General features: G+C 37.7%; 1 protein-coding gene across 1 annotated transcript in view; it reads left to right on the top strand.

Annotated features, from left to right (window-relative positions):
• Window positions 1–12,429, top strand: part of PGM5 (phosphoglucomutase 5) — a 210,992-nt gene that overhangs the window by 23,965 nt on the left and 174,598 nt on the right. Inside the window, exons 3-4 of the mRNA XM_010860669.1 lie at window positions 5,008–5,154; window positions 8,288–8,413. Of these exons, the coding sequence (XP_010858971.1) occupies window positions 5,008–5,154; window positions 8,288–8,413 (273 nt within the window). The remainder of the gene's footprint in view (window positions 1–5,007; window positions 5,155–8,287; window positions 8,414–12,429) is intronic.

The following is a 12,429-nucleotide window of genomic DNA, read 5'->3' as shown; positions in this document are numbered from 1 at the left end:
GGCATAGCAACCCACTCTAGTATTCTTGCTTGGAGAATCCCATGGACAGAGGAGCCTGGCAGCTACAGTTCATGGGATCACAAGAATCAGACACAACTGTAGTGAATGAGCATGGACAGTTTAGAAGTCCTAGTGGGGTGGGATATGTGTATAAGGGTGAATTAAAACATTTTTGAACATGTATAAAATGTAGGGTAGGAAGGATAATAATAAATGGATACCATATATTCCTTACTGTTTTTCCATTTGCTTTTTTCCCCTAAAGACTTTTAAGGTAAATTACAGCATGAAGGCTTAAATATTTCTGACTACATCTCTTTAAAATAAAGATGTATTTCTGTATAACTATATGATCATACCTAACAAAAATCAGTAATTCTCTAATGTCATCTAAAATCTCATCTATATTTAAAATTTTCTGAGTGTCCCCCAAATGTTGTTTACATCTGCTTTGTTAAAGCCAAGTTTTGTCCCAGAACCATGCGTTGCATTTGGTTTTTAAGTCTCTTAAATCTCTTTTAATCTAGAACACTAAGTCTTCATGTATATGTGGGTGGGAGCTGAATTTTAACCAACAACTGTTGCCCTTAGGAAGCATTCCTGGCCCAGGCACAGTAGCACATCTTGAAAGGGAAGTACATGATTGCCCCCTCCTTGCAGCCATTTTGGATATTATTCAAAGAAAGAATGTTACTCAAGTCAAGTGTTTAAAAAAAAAAAACAACCTTTTATGAAGAGCCTTATTTTTGAAGGTATGATTCAAGAAACCCTGCTTCACCAAAAAGCACACCTTGGGCCAACATTTAGTCTTGCAGAAGCTACTGAATATTTCAGGAAAAAATATGCAAAGTGCAGGTATTCTATATACTTATAATATAGGACATTTCATGTACTCAGAATATGGCAATGAAATGTAATATATAAGTAATATAAAAGTTGCTAAACTAAATAATGTATTTAAATATTTGAATTAATATCTGACTGAATATCTTATAAGAGAATTCCAGTCATCTCTGTTGATAATTTGTGAGGTATAAAAGGAAAAGATACTATTTAAATAACCATTTTTTAGACTGAATTTCAGGAGGTTATGAGACTTGCTCAGTCATATCCTGAATAGGTGAAGAGGGTTGAATTTATCATTTAGCCTTTAACTATGTTGAAAGTCTTTCCTTTTACATTTATTTCTTCATGTTTACATGTCTTGGTGTCATTAATGAGACTAACATTCCTGCTAGCATGGAGAGATTCAGTTGGCTTCTTCCTGCTTAGAGTGAGTTTTATCATGACATCTTTCATCCGAAGTTGCAAGTTGCACACAGTCATCTCTTCCATTGAGTGTCATACAGATACATCTCATGGAATAAGTTAAAAGGCAAAATGTCTACAGAATTGGTAGGTACATCCAGAGAAATAGGACACATCTAAAGCTATGTTGCTTTTAAATTATTTATGGAACAGGACTTTTCTGAGCATGTTTGTAAATAGGGGAGAAGATGCTAGAGGACAAAAGGAATCAATAATAAAAATACTTTTTTAAATACTTAGAGTGTACCAAGCTACATACTCGGAACTTTACATACATGTTCTCATTTAATCCTCATAACAGCCTGATGAAGTCACTGAGGAATAAAAGTGGCTTAAAAAACTTGACCAGTATCACAGAAGTCATGAGTTGTGGAGCTCATTTGGAACCTAGATTCCAAGAAGTGGGCAGAACTTCTGAGTGAAAAGGCAGAGCTGGGGGAAAGAAGCATCTAGAGGGGTATAGAATGGAAACTTTGGGAAAGAGTTGCTTATCCCTCTTGTAAAGGAAAAGGAGGAAATGTTGCCTGTCAAATTTGTCAGTCCTAAGGAAAAGGAAATCAGTCCTGAATATTCATTGGAAGAACTGATGCTGAAGCTGAAATTCCAATACTTTGGCCACCTGATGCAAAGAACTGACTCCTTGGAAAACACCCTAATGCTGGGAAAGATTGAAGGCAGGAAGAGACGGGGATGACAGAGAATAAGATGGTTGGATGGCATCACTGACTCAATGGACATGAGTTTGAGCAAGCTCCGGAGTTGGTGATGGACAGGGAGGCCTGGTGTGCTGCAGTCCACGGGGTTGCAAAGAGTCGGACATAACTGAGCAACTGAACTGTACTGAAGATAATGGAGCAAGGATAGCTAAGGGACTTGGGATAAATAGAGATGTTTTCTAAAAGGTCCTCTGGGGAATTTGTTGAGGATACCTGAGGAATTGTGGGGATCAAGGTAAACTTAAGCAGCCTCATTCTTTGGGGTAACCAGTTTGGATTGTTTCACGACTGCCTTCAGCAGCACATGGGAGTCTGGTAATGGCAGCAGTGGAGCAGATGATGGTGGTGGGGAATGACAGTGTGGGCACGGCAGAGCAGCAGGAGAGCTGGTAGTTGTTAAGAATGTCTGAGTTGACATTAGACTCTTAGGATTCAAACCCACCCTCTGTTATACCAGTGATGTGACCTTGCTTAAAGTCATCTCTTCCAAGTTCAGTTTCCTTATTTGGAAAATGAAGATATTAATAGTTCTCACTTCATATACTTTTTGTGTGTGCTAAATTCCACATAAGGCATGAAATGTGTTATGTGTAAATTTCAACAAATGTTGGCTTGTCTTATTATTCTAACAACGAACAGAAAGGCTCAAATGCTAGACCATAGCGTCCTTCTGGGATAATAAACCAGTGAAATGAGAATGGACCAATAGTCTGGGAGTAATCAAGTGATGATGGACTTCTGTATAGGAATGGAGAGCAGGTTCAGCAGGAGTATGGAGTAGAAGTAGGGTAGATAGAAGATTAGGAATTTGTGGAATGAAGATACTCAAATTTGATATTTTTGAAATAAGAATTTCAAGAGACAGTTTCTGGCATGACTGTACTAGGAACTGACTTAAATGAAGAAGAAGTCATTGGAGCGGAAGATGTTAAGAACTGGGAGGATGTAAAGAGATAACAATGGAGAAGGGAATGGCAACCCACTCCAGTATTCTTGCTGGAGAATCCCATGGATGGAGGAGCCTGGTAGGTTACCATCCACGGGGTCGCAAAGAGTCAGACGTGACTGAGCTACTTCACTCACTCACTCAAAGAGATACAAAGGATTTTGATGACCTCAGAGGTTATCAGCATGGCTGACTGAGCAGCATCTAGCTGGTTACAACTTGTTTTACTTTTGGAAATCCGTGTGCTTTGGCATAACAAACTCAGACAGAGACTTTTAAAATGTGATGGAAGTATCCCAAGAACATAACGCAGTACCTGAGGGATATTCATGTGTCATCTGGAAAGCTTAAAAAAAATGCAAAGATAAGTAACTCTATTGAATTTTTTAAGTTTTGCAAAAGAATGAAAAATGTAAGGAGTGAAGTTGAGAAGGACTATGTTTATTTCTTTGTGGACTTCACTTTTCCTGTAGAAGAACATGGGGGTATTAAAATATATTAGGCTTTTTTCCATCCAGTGAAATGGTGCTATTGCTATTCCTTTCCCCTCTCTCCCCACTTCATTGAGGTGTAATTGATATATTAAAAACCTGTACATATTTAACGTATGCAGCTTGATGAGTTTGGTAATTATTCCTTTTTATATGTTCAAGGAACCTTTTTGGGAGGTGATAACAGTGAAATGGGCTTCCCTGGTGGCTCAGTGGTAAAGAATTCTCCTGCCAATGCAGGAGATTCACGTTTGATCTCTGGGTCAGGAAGATCCCTTTGAGAAGGAAATGGCAACACACTCCAGTATTCTTGCCTGGAAAATCCCATGGGCAGAGGAGCCTGGAGGGCTACAATCCATGGGGTCATGAAGAGTTGGACATAACTTAGTGACTAAAATAGCAACTACCGTGCTATATTCTAAGGCAGCACTGTCTAATAGAAATATATTGTAAGCCATACATGTAATTAAAAATTTTCTAGTAGCCACATAAAATAGTAAAAAGAAGCAGATGAAATGAATAAAATATTTTATTTCACTTGATATATCCAAAATATTATCACTTCAACATGTTACTATAAAATTATGAATATAATCTATTCTGGTTTTATACTATTCAAAATTTGGTGTGTATTTTATAATTATAGCACATGTCAGTATAACTAGTCATATTTCAAGTGTTCAAGAGCCACATGTGGCTAGAGGCTATTGAATTGAATAGCATAGTTCTAAGGGCTGGGATAGAAGAGAAATCAAGAAACAATTGCAGTTCAATGGAAAATTGTAACTAGTGAGTGAGATCAATACACAAAGCTATCTATCTGTCAATCATTTATATTTTAGATCTTCAATCTACTTATTTACTTGATTCCCAAACTTACTGCAAAAAATCCAAAGTAGCTTGCAGTAAGATATAAAAATTAAAAAGAAAAAGGAGGACAGCTATTGATTTTATGTTCAATTCATTTAAAGCCTATCACTTCACCTTAATTGTCAACTTGACCTTGTGAAGATGTGCATCAGATATTTTAAACTTCACTTTGAAAACTTGGGAGTCACTAGAGAGTATGAGTTGGGAAAACTAACGTACCCTGGTCAACTTATACACCAAATAGGCAGCAGACCTGGGAGTAGAAGTCATACTTTCTCTGGGTGCACTTGGGAGGCTGCAGTTTAACCCTGGAGTCCCTCACTTCTGTCAAATGCATATCCTGTTTGTGTCTCATATCCTGAATAAAGCTGATGACATAACCGGGTCTCCCTGGCAGGTGTGCAACTATTTTTAGGGAAGACGTCTCATTGCTTAGAAGTGGATTAAAACAAAGCAACATGTGGGTTATTGGCCTGCATGGAACAGGTGAGGCTGGCCCCGTTTCCTCCAGAGTGGATGGATAAGAAATACTGAAGCCATTTGAACTGTGAACTGTTGACTGTTGTCTAGAACACAAAGAAATCTTGCTCCTGCTTGGTGGAGGAAGAGCTAACATTTCTCTGATTTATTTTTTATGCAAATTTATTTTTGGTGGCATATTATTTTCCAATTTTAGGTCCTGCTCCAGATGTCGTCTCAGACAAAATCTACCAAATCAGCAAAACAATCGAAGAATACACTATATGCCCTGATTTGCGAATTGACCTGTCTCGACTAGGAAGACAAGAATTTGACCTGGAGAACAAATTCAAACCATTTAGAGGTAATTGGGAAATTGTATTTTGAAGAAAATTAGAACTCTGTGGATGGAGGTGACATTTTTTCTTCAGAGGAGAGCACATACAAAAGTGATGGAATTATCAATTTTAGGAGTGGCACTTGATAAATAGATATAAACTGAGTGTGGTGCGGAGGAAAATGAGAGCAGCCAAGATATTTGGAACTGGCAACTTTCAACAACTGCTTTCCAAATTCTATCATTTTTGACATAGGGAACATTTCACGGCTGACTCTTTTACAGTGTTCCAAGAATAGACTGTGAATTGCCAACACATGTCTTTACTTTTCTAAGCAATTAAGGTGAAGATGCTGAAATACTTTAGATAATTAAAAAGAGACCCAACAAGGTAATGGAGTTATTGAAATTTCCCATGGAAGATAGGTGTTTCTTTTCCAAGCTAGGATCATGTAGTTTATCTTGATTCAATTCACGGTTGACCACCTGCTCTATACCATGCTCCATGATAGAAGATTTTACAAAGGAATTCACTAAGTACCAAATGGATTTAGGAAAATGGTTCAAAAATTGAAAACCAGGATGAAGTTGCCAAAAGTATTATCCTGTATGGTAGAGTGAATAAAATTTCTAAGTCCTCAGATTTAACCTTTCAATTTGTAGATTAGTATTGGACCATGTAATAACATTAATACCAAGTAAATGCATATTATTATTCACCCTCTATTTTATCCTGTTGCTTTCTCCTAGAAGGCATACAAGTAGCAATAAAACAAACTTTTTTTTTTAACTCCTTCAGTGCCTCTATCAGCTTAAATCCAGTTTGTATTAAGATGGTATCCTTATTTTACAAGTAATTTATTCAGTTCAAAAGGTGAAATACCTAGTTCATGGCCACATGGTATTTTAGGGACAGAGAGGAGCTTGAAATATACTATTTGGAGACACAGTGTTGGGCCAACTCTTCCAGTTTTATTGGAAGATTTTGAGTCAATTGCTTGCTTAGCTAGTGAGCAGAAGTTAATTGAAAGCCATGTGATACTTACAGGATGCAATGATTCCTGATTTTATTAATCTAGTTGGGAGTATTCATACACACAATGGCTTGACAGCTAAAAGCAAGGGATATTTTATTTAACTAAGTGATTTAAGTATACTTGATTACATATGTGTGGATGTACTGGAAAATAAGATGACAGAAAAAGCAGGTATTATTATATTGTCAGGAAGAAATTTTGTTGGTTGATTGAATCTTCACAGTTGTATTAGTTGTCCAAGAGACCCAGATCTTTGGTGGCTCAGATTCAGGACCACTGTTCCAGCTACATTGCTCGCTTGGTGAGTTTTCTACAGGGCTGCAGACACCATGAGGTAGAGGGAGACATTCCCTGGTCTCAAGAATTGGAAAACGATTGGGATAATTTATGTGCTGTATTCTTGCTATTTAAATGTTGAGCAAGGCTTGAGTTAATTGGAAACAATTTAGTCTTTGGCATTTCATCTTAAAGGATGAAGAGCAAGAACTATGTGATGTGAGCTTTCAGTTTTCATGGAAATCTACTTGCTTCCTTGTTTTTTTGCATTTTTGTTTGGTATTAATGCTACTTACCTGCTATAAATACCAAATGTATTTAGGCAAGTAGTTTAAAAGTTAGACCCAGAATGAAATTGCCAAAAATATTATGCTATGTTGTAGAGATAGTAAAATTTCAAACATATTCACAAGCCGTAACCTTTCATTTTATAGATTAATTTTTTATTGTGATAAAATATATGTAACGTACACTATGTTAATAATTTTTAGATGTATTTTGTATAAACTTTTAATTAATTTATTTTATAGATTAGTATGGGCTTCCCTGGTGGCTCAGTGGTAAAGAATCCACCTGTAATACAGGAGACGCAGGACATGCAGGTTTGATCCCTGAGTCAGGAAGATCCTTTGGAGAAGGAAATGGCAACCCACTCCAGTATTTTTGCCTGGAGAATCCCATGGACAGAGGAGCCTGGTGGGCTATAGTTTATAGGGTTGCAGAGTCAGACACAACTGAGCATAGATTAATATCCTCCTCCTATTAAAGATGATTAAAAACTATCTGTGTTCTTGAAAAAGTTATTATATTATATTGCACTTGATTTAAGTGCAATGAAAGTATTTTTAGTGTGTATTTGACCAGATGAAGGGATATTTTCATGTTACATATAAAATCTCACCCACTAAATATTACACCTAGATTTACTAAAAATTATTAAAGGTGGATTGGTAATATCTTTAGTGCAGGTTTAAATGTTTCAAGGTTCCAAAGTAGTATGTGTTTGAAAAATTTGAAAAACAGCATACATAAGTTTCAAAATTTAACTACAAATTTCAAAAGCAGAGCTCATGGACAAATTTTAGTGCCTGAAATAAAATATTTATTATTTCTGGGAAAAATATTTTCTGGTTACTAATTATGTACTGATCACCAAGTTTGAAAAGTATGATGTATTCTGGGTTTTATGAATCTGTGAAATAAATGGAAAAGACTTGATTTGGTTGTCTGGTCATTGGGTGGTGCAAGAGAGCATGTATGTTTAATGAAGATTTCTAAATATCTGGCACTCACCCTGAACCTGGTAATAGACTGGGCACATGGGAAACTTTACACAAACTCAGAAAAATATCCTTTATCACCAATTCAGAACCTGAATCTGCTTGGTACCATGGCATTTAGAAAGTAGGGGTCACTGCTGAGGTTACTTCTTGAATTGTTTCAGGCCAGCTGAGTTATTTTTTAGCCAGTCCCCACAGGAGAGGCAACGGGTTTTGCCAAGATGCCTCTTAGCATCGAGGTGTTTGCAGTTTGTGGGAGGGAGGTGGTGGAATGAGAAGAGTGGGGACAATAGGCATAGTTTTATCTTAATTACTTTCTTCTTGTGGTTGATTTTGCACTTGCAAAGAAGAATTTGCAACTTGATATTTTTTATACCATTTAATCATCTGCGAAGTTTGTAGCATCTTGATTGTGCTTTGTGATTTTCTCTGCAAATGGGCACTTTGCTTCCCATGAAAATGTGTGGGGTTATGATGGGATTGTGATCAGAATTTCATGCTTTTTTATGCTTCCAAGAATCCCTCATGGATAGTCATTGGTGTCTCCTCTGGCTTTCCTATCCATAGTGGAGATAGTGGACCCAGTGGATATCTATCTCAACCTCCTTCGGACCATTTTTGACTTTAACGCCATCAAGAGTTTGCTGACCGGGCCCGGCCAACTGAAGATCCGAGTTGATGCCATGCATGGAGGTAAGCATGTGGTCTTCTATCAAGTGGTGAACAAGAAATGGTAAAGGAGACCTCAGTGTGTGTTGGGTTTCTGGGATTACAAGGAAGGTTGGATTCATAGATATTCACATGACATGTATACGTTCAGATAGATATGTGGGATACTCTGGAAGGCTTCAGGGCTCTGATCTGTCTTTTTTGATGCAACTGAAAAAAAAAGCTTGAGCATATGATTTTCAGGCTATGCCTGTTAGAGTGTGGAGTGGAAATAGCAAGATTGTAAATTAAAAAAAAATTTTTATCACAGTACATAGTTTAAAAAGTCAGATAGTTCATAGCTTGCTATGAAAAAAATCCTTCACAACTCCTTCCCCCAATTTTCTACTTTCCAGGGTCAGTCTTTTGTTTTGGGGAGGGGGATGGTATTTATCTCTCTATTGCTAAATACTATGAATATACTGCTCCTTGTTGATTTTTCAGTTTGAGGTGTTACTGACTTCATACCATGGAAGATGAATCTGTAGTTCTTTTTCACTGTCTCCACTCACTAAATCCAAGCACACTTCCTTAAACAAGTTCTATCATCATTTTGGTAAGATCAGTATGCAATGTCTAGATTATCATAACGTGGTTGAGCCATGCAAAATACTGTAATTATATTTTCCTTTCAGCACAACTTTTTAACTTCTTTGGAATTAGTAGTCATCTTGTTTTCTCATTATTCAGTTTTTGTGAAGTGTATTTACCGCTGTTAACCCTCATACACTTCTAGTGTCAAATCTTCTCTCATTTCACTGTCCTGGAGACCTGGAATCTCTATCTGCACTGGTAGTTCTGTGAGCTGCTGTTGTCCTGAAATCTCCACTTAGCATCATCCTGTAATTCCCTTTACGCCTTTCTTATGTTGACTCTCCTATTTCTGGATCCTTTGCCTTTTGCTTTCCTGATTTACTCCTACATTTTGGAGGAGCACATTCTCCAGTTACTTCGTGAGAGAGAGCTCATGGGAGGTAAATGTTTTGAGTCATTGCATGTCTGAAAATGCCTGTTTTCTATGCTCATTCTGAATTGGTATTTATCTGAATATAGGTATCCAGGTTGGATATTATTTTCCTTCAACAGTTTGAGAGAATTGCTCCATTGTCTTATAGCCATTCCTACCAAGCTCGAGAAATCTGATTTTTAATTCATGTTTTGAAATCTTCCCTTTTTTCTTTTCTAGAGGCTTTTGGGGCCTTTGGTATGTGTTCAGTGTTCCTTCTTTTCACAACGATGAGTCTTAGTGTGGGACTATATTTCCCTATTGTGCCAGGCACTTGGAGGATCCTCTGAATCTAGAAACTTATGTCCTTTCATTCTGGGAAATTTTCTTGCATTACTTCTTGGATGATTCCTCCATTATTTTCTCTTTCCTTTCTCCATAATGGCTATTGTTTAGATATTGACTCTACTGGACAGATCTTTTAATTATCCTATTCTTTCCCCCAACACCCATTTTTCTCCTCTTTGTTTTGTGCTACTTTCTGGCAGATTTCCTCACTTTAGCTCCAAGTCCTTCCGTTGTTTTTCAGTTCCACTGTCATATTTTTAATTTCCCAAAACATTTTTTTTTGTTTTCCAAATAACTCTTTTTAAAAATAACTTCCTATTCATGTTTCATGAGTACCATATCTTTTTAAAATAAGTCAGATGTATTGAGGTATAAAATTTATTTGCAGTAAAACTGATACTTTATTGGTATATAGTTTGATGAAGTTGGACAAACATGTACAGTAATGTAACCACTCAGACAGTCAAGGTATAGAATATTTCCCTTGCTTCCACAAATTCTTTTCCATCCCTTGAAGTTTAACCTCTCCTCTTTCCCCTAGTCCCTGGCAATCACTTATCTGCTTTTTGCCCCATAGTTTTACCTTTTCCAGAAAGCCATATGAATGGAAACATACAATATGTAGCCATTTTCTTCAGGTTTTTTTCACTCAGCATAAGGTTTTAGAGATGCATTCATGGTGTTGTATGTATCAGTGGTTATTTCTTATTACTAATGAGTAGTATTCCTTTATATAGATGTACTACATTCTGTTTATCCATTCACCATTTGATACAATTAGGGTTATTTCTAGGTTTTCACTACTATAAACTGCTACAGACATTTGTGAAAAAATCTTTATAGGAATATATGATTTCCTTGTTTTAGATAAATACCTAGGAGTGAGATTGCTGGGTCATATAATGTGTATATTGAACTTAATAAGTAATTGCCAAACTATTTTCCAGAGTGACTACCATTTGCACTAACAGCAGAGTATGAAGGCTCCAGTTTCTCTATGCCCTCACCAATACTTGGTATTCTCAGTCTTTTCAGTTTTATAGCCAGTCTGCCACATCTTGTTGATCTCTATTAGGATATGACTGATACATACTTTAAAGGATGTCTTCTCCCTGTGTAGTTTCTCTTTCTCCCATGTTGTTCTTTACTCTGTTTGGTCTCATATTAAAGAGTGAATTCAGTTTAGTCACTCAATCATGTCCAACTCTTTGCAACCCCATGACTGCAGCATGCCAGACTTCCCTGTCCATCACCATCTCCCAGAGCCTGCTCAAACTCATGTCCACCTAGTTGGTGATGTCATCCAACTGTCTCATCTTCTGTCGTGCCCTTCTCCTCCTGTTTTTAAGAGTGAGGTGCTAAAAATTTTGCTGGGAGCTCTGAGCCGACGTGTGGAACTTATCTTCCAAGGGCTTTACTCTAAGGTTTTCTTCCTGGGCTGTTTTGTTCTTTCCTATTCAGTTCAGTTCAGTTCAGTCGCTCAGTCGTGTCCAACTATATGGGACCCCATGAACTGCAGCATGCCAGGCCTCCCTATCCATCACCAACTGCCAGAGTCTACCCAAACCCATGTCTATTGAGTCGGTGATGCCATCCAACCATCTCATCCTCTATCGTCCCCTTCTCCTCCTGCCCTCAATCTTTGCCAGCATCAGGGTTTTTTCAAATGAGTCAGCTCTTCACATCAGGTAGCCAAAGTATTGGAGTTTCAGCTTCAACATCAGTCCTTCCAATGAACACCCAGGACTGATCTCCTTTAGGATGGACTGGTTGGATCTCCTTGCAGTCCAAGGGACTCTCAAGAGTCTTCTCCAACACCACAGTTCAAAAGCATCAATTCTTCGGCGCTCAGCTTTCTTTATAGTCCAACTCTCAGTTCCGTACATGACTACTGGAAAAACCATAGCCTTGACTAGATGGACCTTTGTTGACAAAGTAATGTCTCTGCTTTTGAATATGCTGTCTAGATTGGTCATAACTTTCCATCCAAGGAGTAAGAGTCTTTTAATTTCATGACTGCAATTGCCATCTGCAGTGATTTTGGAACCCCCCAAAATAAAGTCAGCCACTGTTTGCACTGTTTCCCCATCTAGTTGCCATGAAGTGATAGGACCGGATGCCATGATCTTAGTTTTCTGAATGTTGAGCTTTAAGCCAACTTTTTCACTGTCCTCTTTCACTTTCATCAAGAGGCTCTTTAGTTCCTCTTCACTTTCTGCCATAAGGGTGGTATCATCTGCATATCTGAGGTTATTGATATTTCTCCCGGCAATCTTGATTCCAGCTTGTGCTTCTTCCAGCCCAGCATTTCTCATGATGTACTCTGCATATAAATTAAATAAGCAGGGTGACAATATACAGCCTTGATGTACTCCTTTTCCTATTTGGAACCAGTCTGTTGTTCCATGTCCAGTTCTAATTGTTGCTTCCTGACCTGCATACAGGTTTCTCAAGAGGCAGGTCAGGTGGTCTGGTATTCATATCTCCTTCAAAATTTTCCACAGTTTATTTTGATCCACACAGTCAAAGGCTTTGGCATAGTCAATAAAGCAGAAATAGATGTTTTTCTGGAACTCTCTTGCTTTTTCAATGATCCAGCGGATGTTGGCCATTTGATCTCTGGTTCCTCTGCCTTTTCTAAATCCAGCTTGAACATCTGGAATTTCTAGGTTCACGTACTGTTGAAGCCTCACTTGAGAATTTTGAG

This window comes from Bison bison, unplaced genomic scaffold, assembly GCF_000754665.1.
Source record: "Bison bison bison isolate TAMUID 2011002044 unplaced genomic scaffold, Bison_UMD1.0 scf7180017864469, whole genome shotgun sequence".
NCBI lineage: Eukaryota > Metazoa > Chordata > Mammalia > Artiodactyla > Bovidae > Bison > Bison bison.
Note: the sequence above shows the minus strand (reverse complement) of the source record. Positions and strands in the feature narration are given on the sequence as shown.